Source organism: Chaetodon trifascialis, chromosome 6 (genome assembly GCF_039877785.1).
Source record: "Chaetodon trifascialis isolate fChaTrf1 chromosome 6, fChaTrf1.hap1, whole genome shotgun sequence".
Classification (NCBI taxonomy): domain Eukaryota; kingdom Metazoa; phylum Chordata; class Actinopteri; order Chaetodontiformes; family Chaetodontidae; genus Chaetodon; species Chaetodon trifascialis.
This window is the reverse complement of record NC_092061.1, coordinates 3,022,311-3,040,568: the sequence shown is the minus strand read 5'-3', so window position 1 is coordinate 3,040,568 and position 18,258 is coordinate 3,022,311. Positions and strand designations below refer to the sequence as shown.

Sequence of the window (18,258 nt, the reverse complement as noted above, 5' to 3'; positions counted from 1 at the left end):
ATGACGTGCACGCACGCACGCGCACGGCCGCTGTGTGCGCTAAAAGAAGCGACGGTCGGTAAGTGGAAGCGAGTGAGAAAGACAGCGTAGCATTCACCCTGGCGTTCCCCCCCCCCCCGCCACCCCTCCAGAGTCTGCTGTTAGCTAAAGGCAGCTCATTAACAGTGTGTGTTGTAAGAGGCTTAGCTTACACCACCCACTTGTTTCCTGTGCCAGCCTGACAGGTCCTGGCAACAGGACAGTCTCTCAAAGGGTTGACGGGGGGGCGGTGGTGTTATTAACAGGCACAGAGCCAACGCCTCCTGGGATAACCTTGGACATGGGTTCAGAGGTCTCTGCATCTCATCACTTAATGGAGGCAGTGGGACAACGAGCAGAAGTCCGAGCCAAAGGAGAGGAAAGGACAGCTGTTTACAGCCTCGTCATTTCAACCCTTATACTAATCAGACGGACTGACTCTGACACCAGTGCCTTCCAGAATAATCCTATCCACGCTCTATTACATGTTTCATTTCTAGGATTTTACACTCAAGACTCACAATCAAGATATGAGGGTGAATATAAACAAGTGTCCAGAAAACAGCAACACCTCTTAAGTTCAATCTATCATGTATACCACGTAGCAACTGCTATAAAAAAAATAATATTTGCCAAAATAGGTATGAAAGATCTGCATCATTCAGCAGATGTGAGCAGACGTATAATACTCCCCGTCATGCTGAGGATTTATTAATGCCAGTATAAAAAGAACCACCATAACAAGCAAAGGTGATCTTCAAGTCTGAGCTGCGGGTGTCTAAAAGCTGCTGCGCACCTACAACCTGTCGAGTGTTAAAGTGGAAGAGGTTTTTCAGCTGAAATATTCATCGCTGCCACTAAAGGCTGGAAAAGCAAGAGAAGGCCGGTCGGCTTGACTCGCTCCAGGAGGACGGACACACGTGACGACACCTATTAACCTTTTACAGCCGGCTCACAGGAGGTGAGGAGGGGGCAGCCTGCGCTACCAGTCAGACGCCCTCCAACCTGCCTGAGCACACACACACGCGCATGCGCTCGAAGGCACAAACAGAGGCATAATATCACACACATTCAAACAGGTACGACAACACTGCACCCACTGAACCTGAGGCAACAACAAAGCAATTCATTTACTGAAAGTCAAAGGTCACTTTAGCTAGCTGCAGCCACTTTACTCCATCGTATGCGAGCACACCGAGCGCAACCACAGGCAGCTTGGGCTGACTCAGGGCCTGAGTTGCTGGAGCAACACACATGGAACAAACTTCCAATCAGCAGCAGCAATACTGAAGCAGGTGGTAGTCTCACACCCAATCAGGACGCTGTATTCCCATTAGCTCCTCCCAGAGAAAGTCCAATCAACACCTGATGCGGCCAGAAAGTGGTTGTTCCCGTCTGTCACATGCCTGACACTCCAGCCGTCGCCTCGTGGCCCCGCAGCGGATAATGATATCAGACGGTCTGATCTCTGGAGGGCCCGCCGGGAAGCTCTTCAGGGCTGGGCCTTCCGATCCACAGCAGAGGAGATGAAAACAGCTCAGTCTCGCCGCTCTTCCTGCCAGCTGGCTTGATACTTGAGCCGGTGTCAGGTTGACATGCTCCAAAACAGCACATGCTCCTGGCCTCTCCCCTCCTGCTCCCTCACCCTGTCCTCCCTGCGCTCCGAGGAGTGCTGGTCTGTTCTCCTCTGCCGTGTCTCTCCCCAATGGCGGTCGTCTGGGAAGACTTCCACAGGAAAGTGGGACTGTGGGGCGGTGCTATGTGCTCTGCCTCTCTCTCCCCTCATCTGATCTCTCCTCTATCTCTCTCTTTTTTTTTCCTTCCCTCCCTCCCTCTGTCGGTCCGTCCCTCCCCCTACCTCAGCCTGCCAGCAGGCACAGTGGCGTGCACGCACACACACACACGCACACACACACACACAAATGCATGAGTGAGTACACACTCGAACCCTCTCTCTCTCTCTCTCTCTCTCTCTCTCTCTCGGTCTCTCTTGTTAATACTCTAGCACACAGACGCAAACACACACTCAGGCAGTCCAAGAGTAAACAGAGAGCAGACAGAGAGAGAGAGAGAGAGGGAGGGAGGGAGGGAGGGAGGGAGGGAAGAGAGAGGGAGGGAGGGAGGGAGGGAAGAGGGAGAGAGAGAGAGAGAGAGAGAGAGAGAGAGAGAGAGAGAGAGAGAGAGAGAGAGAGAGAGAGAGAGAGAGCAGAGCCACTGAGCCAGGGAGACAATGGAGAAAGGGAAAGGATACAGAAGTGGAGAGTAAGCAAAGAGAGAAGAGAAGAAGAGGAGGAGGAGGAGGAGGGACAGGAGGGGGAGACAGGGAGTTGATGTTGATACCATGAGAAAGCATAAAGGCTTTCACATTTTTCCTGACTGACCTGCTTTTCATCTTGAATGTGACCTCTCTCCAGTCTATAACAACACCGAGTGAGGGGAGAGACAAAGTGAGTGGGGGAAAGAGCCACTTGCCAAATCTTCCACGGCTCTTGCCAATCTGGGCCGGTGCCATCTCCCGTCTGAGCAAGAGACGGAGATAGAGCAACAGCGGAGGAGAATGACTGAGAAAAAAATAATATGGCTTTCTCTACCTGCTGCTCCTTTAAATGGGTTCTTTAGGCAAGCAGAGCAGGGGCCATTATCCAGCTGCCTGCCTGCCTGCACCCAAGCAAAGCCTGCCAGATTAGTGCACTTACATAAACGCCAGCCAAGAAGGGCACGCATGCAAACACACACAGCTTGGTGCACCACAGACACAACCTTTGCTACACAAGTCTTACACACACACACACACAAGCACGCAGGCAGGCAGAGCTGGTGGGCTTAAGAGAGAGGCTTTGCAAAGATCGGCTGTCCCTTGTTTGAGGTACCAGTCTTTATGAGCAGTGAAGACAGCAGTGATCTATCTCAGAGTGTGGCCATGCCATCCTCGAAGGCAGCGCTGGCTGGCTGGCACCGCCACGCTGGAACGCCGACGTCCTGCCAGGAACTATAAATGCCATTATTCAGATCTGTTTAGCTAAAGGGGATCAACACATTAGCATCAGGACACCTAAGCCTCTTTAAAGCATATACATGTCAAGCACCTGCAAGGGAGAGCACCTTGACAAGCTTATTGAATACAGCGAGGAAATGTGGGGGGGTGCCGTTATGATCTTGGAGTGCGAGTTCTTGGACGGGGAATCCCTTTTGGCAGGTGTGGGGGTGGCTGTTAGAACTGATGAAAAACGGCAAGAACAGCTCCTCCTCTTCGGCCCTCGGTACTGTAGCTGGGCTCTCTGGTTGTGGTTACATAAGCCTTTCATAGAAGCCCTGCTCCCACCGAGCTGCCAGGCTAATCCTCTGGGATGGAGAGCCCCACTAATCCCACTGCAGGAGAATGGAACTGAAGACATTAACCAGGATTACTACACAGGACCGTGTTCAAGCCAGGCCAGCGCCAGTTATCGCAAAATAACCCCTTAACACACAAACCCGCACGCACTCGCAAACCCCAAATTGCAGGAGACACCGCACACACACATGCATGCACACACATGCACACAGATGCCATAACTCCTCTCGACCAAATGCGGTTTCAATATCACATTCGGGCTGCTGATAGCTGCTTGCAAGAGGCACTTCATCGACTGCTGACTGCGAGAGAGGACAGGTTAAATTAGTCAGAAGCAGAACTGAGAGTCACACAAAGCAAGATGACACATCATCTACAAATGGCCACAAACCAGCCTCCTTGCAGTGAAACTGCGTTGAGTCATGTGCAGAAAACAGGACTTGACATTACAAAAACGCCACTTAGCCACCAAAGACAAACGTTTTAAAAATCATCTACAAAGAGTGCATTTACATACACAGCCCTGGCAGACTGTTAGCATAGAAGACATTCATAAATACCAATGCTACTGCCTGCAGCACTCATCAACAATACCAATAACAGATGAGAAGCAGATCTCACCGTCAATCTGGTGGAACAGATCAGTGGGGAATCCCTATCCGAAGAGTAGTACGCATTAGGCACCACGGAGGGTGAGGGGCTCATTACATCAGTAACTGAGACTGATGGGCTGCACGCAACAAACACTGTCCAGCACGCTCACACGGGGCGCTGGTGCTCGGAAAACGGGCGTGATGTCAGTGACCTCTGTGAATCAGTCTTCTGGGTAATCTTCAGTCAGAGACAATAAACAGGCTGAGTTAATGACTGCTGCATTTGCAGGGGCTGACTGATAAGAGGCAGACTTTACAGCCTGCTTGATAAGAAGACAGGCTGCCTTGACCCAGAGAGACGGCTCCAAAGATCAACAGAGCCAGTCCAGGCAGACTGACACATGAACGCATAGACACAACCGAGCAGCACGTGGCGCTCGCTGCCTCACTAACAGGAAGTCACAGCCACATCACTTGTCTACGCTTTCACAAAAAACAGCGCTCGAGCAGCTACTCTTTCCTCCGGCACCTCTATCACAATGCACAGTCACTGCCATGAAGTTACACTTGACGGGGAGAAGAAAGGTTTACTCCATTTACCTTTTTTGGCAGTTTCCATCTCTTCTTCAGTCCAGCGAGAGCTCTCATTCATCTCCAGATTGGCTGTTAAAAAAAAAAAAAAAAAGAGAACCACCAAGTCAGAGAAGGCGGGAGGAGGGGGGGAGTGGGCAGTTGTCACAGAGTCAGTTAGGGAGTGACTGACAAGAGGAAAGGAAGGAGAGAGAGAAATTAGAGAAGAAAAAAGAATAAGAGGGTGGGGGGCAGGGTGGCTGGTGCGGCTTGCCAGTGAGGCACTGCAGCGTGGGTCACCGGGGACTGTTTGTTTTAGATGGAGGAAGCAGGAAATCCAAGGAGAGAAGTCAGTTAATGATTATAGACATAACAACTGGCTTCTTTCCCTGCACAGGCCATAAGCCAGGCCGACCCTGCCTGGCAGACAGCGGAGTGGGAGCGGGAGCCTCGGCTCATGTGTCCTCTACGTGGACCCGTGAAGGGCACAGCGGGCTGGCGAGCGCTGCTGCCAGCGGGGGAACAAACAGTGGCAGAGGGGGCTGCTGATGAGAGCCCCTGCAGCCCCAGTCACCTGGGGATTCCCTGCAACCAAACCGGTGCTGCAGGAGCGACTGCAGCATATACACACAACTGCTGAAACATCAAAAATCCCTGATAGCCTGCAGCAAGAGTGTTAGTGTGCACGGCTGACTTACCATCTGCGAGGAAACAAAGAGCTAAGCGGTGGGACACTGCTGACACACTGAGTACTGTGTCCTTAAATGAGACTTTTGTCTTTAGCTAACAGATGGGATTTAAACTACTCGTCTTATGCAGTCACAATTTCTCACTCTTTTGATTTCTTATTGTGCGATTTATGAGTGTCACAAAAAACAGTGAGTGCACGTCTGAGCGTGAAGGAGCGACAGAAGACGGAAGGAACAACAGTGCACTCTTGTGGTGTGGGACAGGAGGCCACAACTAGACCAAAGGTGACAACGTCAATCCCGTCTCATGATTTTGTCCTCCATTATCGTTTTTAATGTTTTCATTATAAGCTTCCTTACAATAATATGAAATGACATCGAAGTCATTTCTGTTTATTTACCTGCATCACACACTTCAATTACAGCACTGCAAAGAGCCTGCAGCCGCATGCTACGTTTACTCTGATGTTAAAACAAAACTAGACAAAGGAGCAAATAAACAAATCAGCAGTAATTTGGTGCAGTGCAGCTGAGACTGACCGAGCTCATTGTTGAGTGGCGGCGTGGTGGTCTCCTCCACCTCACTGGTCATAGAGCGGGTGATGCGACCTTTGCGGCGTCCCTGGCTGTTGGCTGTGCGTCGACCCTTGAAAGCCACAGTGGGCTCTTTGTCCTCTGCATCTTCTCCAGAGGTGTCATCCCTGAGAAGTGACAACACAGTTAGCAACAGATACACGCTATGTTTGAAGGTGTGTATACTAACGTCATGATATCAACACAACACTCAACACATCTTCTGATATCACGGCAAAAGAGTTTCTGTCTGATGTACAGTACTCTACTTTTTGGGCAGCACTGTGGGACACTCACAATAAGTATCAACTGATCAAACTGATATCAAGAAAGGAAGATGCCTCTGATCCACAGAGCTTCAGCCATCACAGACTGTAAAACTGCAGCTGACGACTTAAAATAAATATGATTCCTCAGTCTCAATGTAAATGTACACACAGTCAAATTAAAAAAAGTCAACACTTTGGTCTTTGTTTCATTTCAGACCAAATGTGCTGAAGTGCAGAGCTAGCAGCAGAAAATGCCCTACTGAGATAATAACTGCAGGTTTTCATGGGCACTGTGGGATATTATTGAAAATCCTGAAGAGAAATTACAGTGTTTAGTTATTAAAAAACAAGTGCGGGTCGTCTACTATCAGAAGGTTGGTGGTTCGAAGGCGTCAAAGACCGAATGTTGACGAGTGCTGTAAAGCTTTGAGCGGTCAGCAGACTAGAAAAGCTTTATATAAATGACCTCACTGGTGAAATAATAGTGAAAACATGGGCCATCAGTCAGTCTGAAGAACTGAATTCAAACTTGTCCATCACCGTCACGTCCTCTGTGCAGCTTGGTCTCTGCAGTTCGTTGGCTTTAGTGGCACAAACCCGAGCGCAGACGTGTTTGTGTGCATGAGGACAGGTGCATGCTGTCCTCACGCTGAGACAGAGTGTGTCTCAGTCTGCAGCACTCTGTAACAAACCTGGAAGACCAAATGTGAACGTGTACGCAGACACTGCTTTGTCTTTCTTTTTTCTCCCAGATAATTTATCGAGTGTCAGCACAACGGCATGCCAGGAGACGGCCACTGAGTTTGAACCCGCTGCACCTCCATTCATCTTCCCACAACTCCATTAATCTTGCTGAGGGGAGCCGGTTGCACCCTAAATATAGGCGAGCCAGCTGTGCCAGGGACAGGCAGGCAGCAGGGTGCGCTGGGAGTCACGGAGTCCCCTGGCCTCGCCTCGGAGCAGAGAGGCAGTACGCAACGCTTCATCATCATCCTACACCCCGACACAACTGCTAATAAATATGACCTGCTAATACGTGAAAGCACTGGAGTGCACAGCCTCAGCTGACATCACAACACAGCGCATGAATACAGACGTAGACGGCATTCATCTCTAAATTTTAAGGCACCAGAAAGCAGTGATATTCCATCTGTTGTTTTGCATCTTTCACTGGCACCGTGCCTGAAAACACCTCCTCCTCCTCCTCCTCCACCGCTGCACCCACCGGCCCACCCACCCACCGCACACATTCCTTGTAACACACCGACATTTCAAATTGACAGCTAGGTTAATAACACTGCTTATTTTCCCCACCAAAAAGCCCCAGACTAACAAAATAAGCAGGGAATTTAAAAAATGGCACTTGGCACGGTGCTGGGAAGGGGAGAACGTAAACAGGAAAACAGCTGTTTGAATAGGGAGAACGAACGGACGCTCGAATGCGCCGTAGGTGGAAAGTCTGGCTGGAGGTGAGGGAGGAAGAACTCAAGGGTTACAGAATGATTGGATTTCCAGATCTGCTCCCAATAGTCAAAACTTTCTCCATTTGCTGAAGGGAACTGGAACAGTTCTAAAACTGTGTGTTGGAGAAACGGGGAAAGATCGCTTCAGCTGTGCAGGTTCAGCGTTTGCACTCTGACCAATCAGTGAGCAGGGCCGGGTTTGGTAAGCATTAAAAAGGCGACTCACTTCATTCCATCTTCCTTGTCTTCAGCTTCATTTTTCTCTTCATCCCTCTCTCCCTCCTTCTCTTTCTCCTCCTTCTCCTTTTCTTCCTGGCTGCTTCGCTGCACTTGCTGCTGCTGTTGCTGCTGCTGGCCGTGCTGATGAGGAGACAGAACAACAAAGACCTACGTTACAGAGACCATCACAGGTAACAGGACACAGACGTGAGCGACAGACACGTCAATGTTTGGACGAACACTTCAGGGAGCAGATCACGATCGATCCACTGATCCAGATCAGGGTGGTCACTGTTCTTCTGCCCAAATAATCCTGCAAACCTGGTGTCACAATGAGCAGAGGGGTGAAAGATATGCAAATAGGTAAAAGTGCCTGTTTCACTTCAGCAGACTCCTCCAATCACAATCCATCTCTTTTAACCACAGATATTTTCTGCTTGTTTGCAGCGAGTGGATGCACTTCCTGTGGCAGATCTGTAATCTGAGACATTATTCAGACATAAATGTACGTTTGGAGCACAGCTGCAGACGGGGCGAAGTTTGGCTGGCTTCTTGATGAAATCACACAAACCGTACAACCATGAAAAGCAACTCTGACATTTCTAAAGTCTCAGTTTCTCTTGTTTAAAGTCAAGTTACTAACCTTAAAAAATCCTATTCATTCTCTGCATACGCAAAACAAAACAGGATGCGAAAGTTCCGAAATATGCTCTTTAGGCACCCAGAACCACTTCCTTACCAATTTCCTGCCTGTCTGGGCTTTTAGGGTTAGAGTTCAGATTAGTACAGACATGCAGTCTGACCAAAAACCTGAAAAACTGCTTCATATTGACAAAGCAGACAAACATACTGACAAGAACTTCTGCTCTACTTCAGCTGCTGCCTTTGGGCTAATGCTCATCTCAAGAACGCCGACCTTTGTCGATGTCTTCACTGTATATCATAACAGGCACATTGCATGTGGCTCCTGGCGAGGCAGCATGAAAAGGACAGGAAGTGAGACAGAGGAGAGAGACAGCCGGGGAATGAAAGGAGGCCGAGCAGAGCCAGACGGCAGGAAGAGGAGCAGGATTAAAATGCACCTTTCGCTCACAGAAGCTACTTTTTCTCTATTTGCACAATATCACTCATGTCCTCTCCCTCCCTTTGAAATGAGCTCACACAGACAACACGGTCGGACTTAATGGTCTCTGGGCCTCGTGCACTGCTGCTCTTTCTCCTTCCTCCAGACACATCATCAGCATAATAATCACGATCCATCCCAACTATGGAGATCTGTTAGCACTGCGCCTGAACAGGCCCCTGACTGATCCAGGGACAGCTCCACAGAAGATGTAGTTTAAGAAGAGCAGCCGCTCCACCACAGCACTGTGGGGAAAGACTCTGTAAGGCTGGAAACACATTAAGCTATTACTCCATCTCTCCTCCACCCAAACATAATCTCTATTAGCATCTGCAGGCGTTCTGACATATAGCACTGCACTTTCTGTTCCTCCCGTGTAGCCACCTCCCTCTGTGACTGAGAGCCATTAGCGTGAGCCGCTACTCAACCACCGGGTAACGAGCGGAGGTTTCTTCAGGAAAGATGAGGACACACCACGCTCGCATCCGCAGGAAAAGGTCGCCGGTAAATTAATGTGCCATTTCCTTAGCGCCGCCAACACAGAGTTTAACAGCCAGCACCTGATCTGAGGCTAAGGAATAACTGGGGGGCTCATTAGCGACAGAAATGACCTGTGTCTGAAAAACTGCCTGTATGGAAACAGTGCTGACATGACGGGTCGGGGTTGAGCAAACCGTGGCGCTCGATCGACACAGCTGTGACCTTTTGCCGCTTCATCACGTGAGCTCTGTGGCTCAGACTGCATCACTGTGAGCGAGATTAAAGCCGCGCTCACACGTCAAGTGACACAATGCCCCATTTTCAGCAGTTTTCAAAGAGTTTAAATCCTTCTTGCAAGCTGTTTTTGTGCACCAGATACCTCACGGTTAGCTGTGTCGTAGCGTCACATCCTCTGCTCTCCAACTGGATAAAACTAGTCTTAAGTCACAGCCGCTGTACGAAGAAAACCAGGGGAAAAGCTAGCGGTGGCTGTTCCTGCCGAACCTGTTTGACAACAGAGAATGTCACCCGGCCCGGAGTGCAGTGAGTGAAATAGAGATCCAGTGTTTAGCCCGCAGATAAGTAAGCTCAGTGACTGACAGCAGCTGACTTCCTGGTTGCCTCGCGACAGGAGAAGACTTCAGCTACCGCCTGTGCAGGTCTTAAAAAAGACGAGTGGTGCCCTTCAGAGTTTCACAACAAAGCCTGCTGTGTGATCTGGCCTTGATATCAAGCAGAGCATCTTTTTTCTTGAAAGGTGAGAATACCTGGCTTCTTCCTCGGCGTCTGTAGTTCCTCCGCACTATGTTCTTATAGTTTTCATTCTTTTTGGTCAGGTAGTAGAAGAGCACGCACTCCGCCACCGTCTGAAACATGAAAGAGGTGTCATCTCAACGGCTTCCTGAGAGGATAGGATTACTCAGACAAAACACCAAAGGAAGTAAACCCATACCTTTCTCTCCAGAAAAGATGCAATCAGACCAAAGTTTTTGGGGTGCTGGATGAACCTGTGAGAGCGAGCAGAGACACACAACATCAGATCACAGCACAAAGAGAACAACATGCAGTGAAGTGACGTCTGTGTGGACGCTGAAAAAGAACATTCACAATTAAGATCAAGCCAATTAAAAATAATGAAAACACTGATCTCAGAGGAGCAAAAAATCCCAAAGTAGAAAATTTGGCACCTAAGAAGCCATCAAATATTACACTGAACAGTCACCAGTGATCAAATATCTTACTGCGAGTTACTAGAAGAAGAAACTGCAGCTCTTCCACACTCATGTGGGCAGACTTTAAAGTCACTGATTTTACTGTGTGGGTTTGATTCGATTTGGCAGCTTGAAACGCCTCCTCTCATTTCTCACGAAAGGGGAAGATTCACTTCCTTACCAACAACTTACGGACCTTTTATCGGTCACACATATTTCACAGGAAGTGCACACACACCTCGTTTCACTGAATAAAAAGAAGCTCTTAAGAATTTTGCCTACAAAATGAGAGTAGAGCTGGAGGCTAATATGGGATTTGATCAAATTAAAAATGTGAACCTAACATCTGTTTAGAAACTGTGTTCTGGGTGCAAAATGCCAAAGCAACACCAAAACATTTCACTCAAAGATATTTTTAGGTGTATTTTTGGTCAACGAAACCAAAACCAGCTGCTAGAAAATAAGAAGAAGAAACGACGTCTGCCACCTCGTCGGCGTTCGGCTTACTTCTCTCTGAAAGTGTCCTTCTCCTGCTCGCTCCACATGTTCATAACCTGCCGGTCCTTGTACACCTTCATGGGGTCGTCCATCAGTCCGTTCATGTTGATGAACTTGATGCGCTGCTGCTCGGCGTCAAACAGCATCGGAGGGATGACCGCCAGCTGTCGCATCTGCTTCTCTGTGTTCTGTCACACACAAACACCACAGGGAGAAACCGACATCCTGGAGTGAGTGGGTTGGTCTCAAGAGGGAAACTCTCTGCTTTCAGTGAAACGCACTGTCTGAAAGCTGATGTGGTGACGCACTCGGCTTTGAAATGTGGAAGAGAATGAGGAGGACTCCGCAGAAAAAGGTACAGAAGGGCAAACAAGTTCAGCAATTTCATCTTATTTACAGATTATGTGAAGGATGTGCACACACCACTCATAGACTCACTTCACTCAAATCTGTGTCATATTTACAAAAAGCATAAGTACGGCGGGTACTTCATCCCTTCACGTTCACCCTTCTTCTTCTTGTTTTATTGGCGCGTGCTGTTTGAACGACTCCTCTTCAATACGTGTTACAGCCCATGTTCTACATCCTGCCACCTGCTGTACCGGAGGGGAATGACACAAAACGGGCGGTCACGCCTCCCATCAACGTTACAGCTAAGCTTTCATTCTAGAAAGGTTAAAAAAATACGGGAGATTTATGGGAAAATATTTAGACAAGGGGGCAGCGGGAGAGAAGAGTAAAATATGGGAGAGTCCAACGAAAACAAGGGTTGTCAGGTCTGTTATTAGCATGCACATTAGCAGCATATCCGCTCTTTTATAGTCATCATAAAGCACTTATCAATGCCCTATTCTGGGCTTTGTGGTTATTAAGGGTTAGGGTTTGCTTAAGACTGTAATTCATGCACAACACTTCTTTTAGTTAATGGCCTCGCAGTAAAAGAGCCAATACGTTACTGATATACAGGAGGAACATCTCTGCACTATTCTCAGGAGACGGGAAGGTAGAAAGCATTTCTTTAGATGATACAAGACAAGCCAACTGGACACACAGCTCAGCTTAACGGGACCCGTCTGACGTGAGAGGGACAGGTCTGATATGTGTGACTGGTGGATGTGATGGCAGTGTCTGCTCAGAGCACGGTCCTCCATCAGTTACCTGAACGCTGTGGGAGTCTGACCCCTCAGGGCGAGCCCTTCTCCTGCATGTGAAGCTTTTAACATCATGATAGGTCAGACATGTCTGCGTGTTGTATGCGTTTTCCAGAAAAGGCGTAACTGGTCACCTACTGTATGCTTTTTATTAGAAGTATGTCAACCATGGAAGCTGAATCAGGCAAGCCTATCTGGTTTTAACTGGACGCAGAGTGTGTGAGCTGTGAGCTTTTGGATGTTTCAAGTGTGAACCCTGTCAGCCCAGAAAGCATGAATTTGGCTGGCATGTCTGAGGTCAAGTCAAGCCAATTTTATTTACATAATTTGCCTCAGAGGGCTCGAGAAAAACGCTTTCTTAGACGAGACTGACATTTCTGATGCTGAAACTTTTCCAAAAGCAGCTAAATCTGCAGGCTATTACACGGCTGTGACTCTGCGCCCACGCCCACGCTCGCCATCCTCTGCCTCCTCCTCCTCCTCTGTGCTCAGTTTAGATTCATCACAGGACCATTACGCAGCTGACGAGCGCACGGACAATAACCACTGCTGCACCGACCGCTGACGCTATGTGTCGGCTGCACACGTTATAAACGGGGGAAAGAGAAATGAGGGAAGACTGTAAAAAAAAAAAAAACGAGAGACAGGCAGTAAAAACCACCAGAAACGTTTGGGAGCATTTCAATTGAAAGCAGCTGTGCTCGCCGCTCGGCTGCGGTGGCCTTAGAGGGCTATTATTTAGCTTTGGCAGGCCCTGCTAACTTAACTACCACAGATAATCCACTGGCACCATCCTGTGTAACAGCTGGATTACATGCCAATATCTGATGGCATATGCCTTTGAATCAAACTACTAAGAATAAGAGTAGAGTAATAAGAGAAGAAGAGAGAGTCGAGTTCCTGCAGGCTGTTTTTATGATGCTGTTCCTGCTATCTTTATAACCACATGACATGATATTCTTAAATATTATTATCGCTTTATCACAAAATGTGCATATACTGGATGTGTATGTGCATGTCATATAAATATTTTTATGAGTAAAGTCCTCATCCACCACCTCAGAGACTTGGGGTTTCATTCCTGGCAGCAGTGCCAGCCCACAGTCACACATCCAGATGTTTGGCCGCCATAGTGTGAAAGTGTGAACACAGGTGCCGCAGAGGAGCAAGAGGAGGCGCACAGCAGCTTCACCAGAGGAGCTTACCTCATGCTCCGATATTCCGTCGATGATCTCGGAGACCTCGTGCTCGCTGCGAGCTGCAGATGAGGTCAGCCCACCTCCTCGCTGCCCAACACGGCTACAAAAGGAAAACAGAGAAGACCCGTCAATGACAACAAGCCACAGATGACTGAGCCGCAGTGTTTCTGCACATCATCAGCAGGAGGCAGGCAGCAAATCAGTCATTAAGGCACTTCCAGAAATGAAAAGTGGCTTTGGCTCTGTTACAGCACCGCCAGCGAGGGCCTGTTGTGAGAGGGCGAAACAAAGCTCGTGAAACAAAGCTCACCTCTGCATGCGCTCCTGCAGCTCTCTCTGCTTGCGGATCTCCGGGAACTGTTTCTCGTAGTACTCTCGCACTTTGCTCTCCTTGGCTCGGCGCCGTGGGTTGTTCTCGATGCGCTCGACCTTCTTCTCCCAGGCTTCCATCAGCTGGTCATAACGCTGGCAAAACTTCTGTTCCTGAAGCGCCACAGAGAAGACAGATCTCAATCCAGTGCAGAGACATTTCACCATCGACACTGTCTCTTTCTGTCTTCAGCTCGACCTGAAGACACAAAACTGATGGAGCATTAAGTCTGAGGAAGCACAATTACCGAACATCTAACAGTCACTGCTAAAACAAGACATCCTCCAAAGCACAGAGGGATATTTCAGGCTGCCCAAACACTGAAAGATTATTTTTTCAATGATTGTATTCAGCCATCTTCCTTAGCTCTCTGTCCGTCTCTCGTGTCCTACGATGTACGACATGTTCAGAGGGGACAAAGTCATATGTTGGTATTCTATGGGGAGTCTGGCCTCGAGCCACGACTCGGGCAGACGACAGCCGCCGTTTTCCCAGCTTCCTGGCAGGCAGGCTGTAAAGCAGACCATTAAACCTGGTGGAGACACGACTCTCAATGGGCTCATAAAGCACAAGGTGATGTCTCCCCACGCTCCGCCCACGAGGAGCCCCCTCCCCCACTTAAGACACAACAAGAGACAAGACTGGACACTCGCCCACGCCTCGCAGGCTTCTGTACAGGTGCCACATTTGACTCGTTCTTTCTGGCCTCACATGAACTTGCAGTACGAGAAACGCAGAGCTGTGGGAGCTGCTGTTGCTGGCACCGTCTCCACGGCTGGAAGCAGTTAAAAGTTGCCCGTCATATTTCCGACTCGTGGATGGATGCAAATTTCACAGTAAAACTGTAGACTTGATTTGCACTAACGATTTTCTGTCCAGCCGGTTGATTTTAAGATGTCCGCCTGGCTCTACCATCAGAGCTCACCCCATTGATCTCTGCTTTATTTATAGTCACGCTCTTTGGCTCGGCCTCACTCAATCACTGGCAGCCAAGAGCGCAGACTAACCCTGCACAATGCTCACTATGAGCGCTGGGCTGACGGGGAATTCAACAGAATCTACGAAAACTAAATAAAAAAATAAAGGATTTTCTTTCAGATGATGGTGTGAGAGAGTTTTTTGTTCTTGAAAAGCAATCGCTTCCCTGGGGCACAGCACTGACAGCAGATCACACTCTGCTCCTCTTCGGCCTGCCTAAAATGGCCTCTCACTTCCAGGAGCAGCTGGCCCACTTTCACACGAGTCATCCGTCAGAGTCCCAGCAGAGAGTGAAGAATGTGGAGTCTCTACTCACCCACTGCTTACGAGCATGATTTCTCCTCTTGAAGTACAAGATGAGCTTCTTCCTCATCGCCTGGTTTCTAAGAGGGATGAAGAAAGAGATGCAGGGAGGGGACAGAGGGACAGAAGCAAAAGGAAAAGGTGAGGACATCCAAGAAGACGCTCAGTTCAGAGAGACAGCGCGTTGGCTTTCATCACACTGGTCACATCATAAATCTCAGTATATGATGTTCTCCACATCCTCAGGTACACTTTTCTACCCTGTGCACTTTCTCTGCCTCGCTTCTTTACACAATAAAAAACAAACAGAAACCACACACACACGCACACACACACACAATGCCTGTCCTTGTATGCCACCGCTCGATAAACTCAAACTTGCTTCTGGGTGGAAAGGACAGCGAGGTGAGCCAAACTTATAAAACTTGTCTGGTCTGGGAACAGCCAGCCAGCGTGCTTCAAATAAAGGTCAGGGCCAGTAATCTCCTTAGGCAGCCTCTCAGTTTGTCTCTTTCTTTGCTGCGAGACAGAATTTTATTCCTGACACTTAATCTGTCAGTTGTAAGGTCACGTTCCCAGCTGATTAATGTAATCTTATTCTACATTAGTCACTTCAGCTGAGCCGCAGGGTCCTTCGGGTCACAGGCAAGGACAGAGGACGAGGAAGTGGGCTACTGGTGCTAAATGAGTTCTGTGAAGACTGGAAGACAGCATCATAACACTGAGGGTCCAGAGGGATAAACACACAGGGTGACCTATTCTTCATTTCCCAAACATGTTATCTGCAATAACAAACCCAAGTTCAATCTAAACAGCCTTAACCCCCAACCTACATAAACACTCCCACACAAACAAACACACACACATCCAGTCAAGCCGTTGCAACAGAGAAGGTAAACACCACAAAATCCAGCGAGATACCGTCAATATCCACGCACGTTGTGGCATATAATGGCTGAGAACTGACTTGATGTGGCAAAAACAGGACTGATAGATTAAGCCCTTTAAAGACAGAGATGGCATTGTCCTCTAGACACCAGATGGCAAAGGGAGAGATTAGGAGCCCTGAACCCCTGCGAAAGGTTTCCTTTGTCCTGCCCTAAGCCTCGCCATTTCTGAGATACTGGAGAACACTGTAATTTAGAATAATACCTCAAAACACGATGGCTGAAAGATTCATTACACACACACACACGCGCGCACGCAGGCACGCAAACACACACACCTTTGTGACAGATGTTCTCCAGAGGTTCAAGGCCGCTGAGCAAAAGTTTGATTTCGTTTTCATACTGTGGCAGCCTGCGTATGCTAAGGCTAATGGCAAATGTAGCATCAGCTGTTAGAGGCAGCGTGTGTGTGTGTGTGTGTGTGTGTGTGTGTGTGTGTGTGTGTGTGTGTGTGTGTGTGTGTGTGTGTGTGTGTGAGAGAGAGAGAGAGGAGATGAGCTGGGACGGGGATTCCACAGAGATACTACTGGTGCTCATCTATCCCAGCAGGGACCAGTGCCAAGGTTATCAAACCGGTTAGCAAAACAAAGAAGTCAATTGTGCTGGGTCAAAGCGACACAGTGGTATTTAATAACACGCACGCACGCACGCACGCACGCACGCACACACTGACACACACGGAGACCGAGAGAGAGGAGAGTTTTCAGTTAATTCTTTTGAGGCAATAATACTGATCAAACGGTGCAGGGATCAAAAGGAGTGAAGACAGAGCAGTGGGAGGCTGAGAGGTCAGACACGTCTTGTGGTATGCCACCGTGCCCAAACCACAGTGCCAATGGTGCAGACAAGCTAATAAAGCCCTCCTCCAGCCCTTTGATGTGCCACAGTGAATTATGGCCCTTAAAAGATTACAGATGCACATAAGCCTTATTGATAGACATGGCAGGGCCACACAAAGTTGTGTACTCTGGGCTCCTCTCGCTGCAGACATCCACCAACGTATGAAACCGACGTGATTTATTAATCGTTGGTCCAACGCAACCTTGGATGCTGAGAAAGGCATCCCGCGCTCAATATTTCATGTCATAATATCAGCGGCAAAAGATTGAATCAATAGAGATTTTAGTCCATTTTCAGACCAGTAGTTTCTCTTCTGTTTTTTCTTTTTAGACAAATTCACCTTCAGTTCAAGCACAAATTATCTGAAGCTCAGTTAAGCAAAAAGACATAACTAGAATTAAAACATGAGCTGAAGGGCTGCTTATTTTTCACCTAAATCTCGTTTCTTATGTGGCAAGAATATAAAAGTCATCATAAAAAAGTCCTGTTCTGAAGTATTCAAAATAACCTCTGTGAAATAAAGCTGCTGTTGCTTTAATCACAGATTCAAGGTCCTCACAAAACACATCAGCGAGTCTTCACCAGCTTCTATCAACACTAGATTTTTAATTAAAACAGGTGTTACTCAACTGAAAACCTTCATCAAGCACCAAATTCAAAACACGAAGGCCCCTGATGAACACGACTCTGACATGATACGAAAACTGTCGAGCTGCATTCAGTTTTATTTCTAAGCTGATTTCCTGCAGTGTCACGCTGACGGTGCAGAGCTGCTCCTTTAAGGTCTTTGCATTAACACTGGACCTTCTGCACACACACATTCACTCCAGTGTGTCTCATTACTGAGTCTACATTACGATAATTTCACAAAGCCACTCTTTGCAGGCTGCTAAGAGGAGGGGGGGGGCTGAGGTGTGGGCTTGGAGACGAGCCTCAGAGGCCATATACAACCATGACGGGGATTGATAGCTGCTAAGGCCACCGGCCGGAGTGTACAAGATAACAGAGAATTAAAAAACACGAGCGTCTGAGCAGAATACAAGAGCGCTTCTCTTCACTGCTTATGAGCCATTTATATCATTTCATGGAACTTCAGAGGATGGCGGACGACTAAAACCGACTGTAGACAGATCGTTTATCTGTAGTTTTAGCATGGGGCGGTATCAAAGCAGCAGACATGCAGGCGGGGGCGCTGTGGGCAGCTGCTGACCAGTCGTAGTTGTCATGCGTGACTTTAACACTGACTGAAAAGGCAGCAGACCTGCAGGAGGCAGAGAGAAGCACAGCCGTACGCTCTAATACTCCATATTGTTTGAACAATCATTTTAAATAAACAGAATTAAGATATATAGAGAAGGAGAGACTCCCGCTACTCCTGCGAGAACAGCCTGTTCTCACTGCGGTCCAACGGGATCTCCAGCTCAGACAAG

At 48.3% G+C, this 18,258-nt stretch overlaps 1 protein-coding gene across 10 annotated transcripts in view; it reads right to left on the bottom strand.

The window, feature by feature from the left end:
• The window catches only part of ncor2 (nuclear receptor corepressor 2), a 79,646-nt gene that overhangs the window by 22,061 nt on the left and 39,327 nt on the right, over positions 1–18,258 (bottom strand). For all 10 annotated transcript variants that reach the window (XM_070963606.1, XM_070963607.1, XM_070963612.1 and 7 more), the window contains exons 9-17: positions 15,055–15,121; positions 13,701–13,873; positions 13,397–13,490; positions 11,050–11,228; positions 10,284–10,338; positions 10,099–10,197; positions 7,736–7,869; positions 5,745–5,905; positions 4,546–4,608 (exon numbers count right to left, since the gene is read on the bottom strand). In XM_070963606.1, the coding sequence (XP_070819707.1) occupies positions 4,546–4,608; positions 5,745–5,905; positions 7,736–7,869; positions 10,099–10,197; positions 10,284–10,338; positions 11,050–11,228; positions 13,397–13,490; positions 13,701–13,873; positions 15,055–15,121 (1,025 nt within the window). The remainder of the gene's footprint in view (positions 1–4,545; positions 4,609–5,744; positions 5,906–7,735; positions 7,870–10,098; positions 10,198–10,283; positions 10,339–11,049; positions 11,229–13,396; positions 13,491–13,700; positions 13,874–15,054; positions 15,122–18,258) is intronic.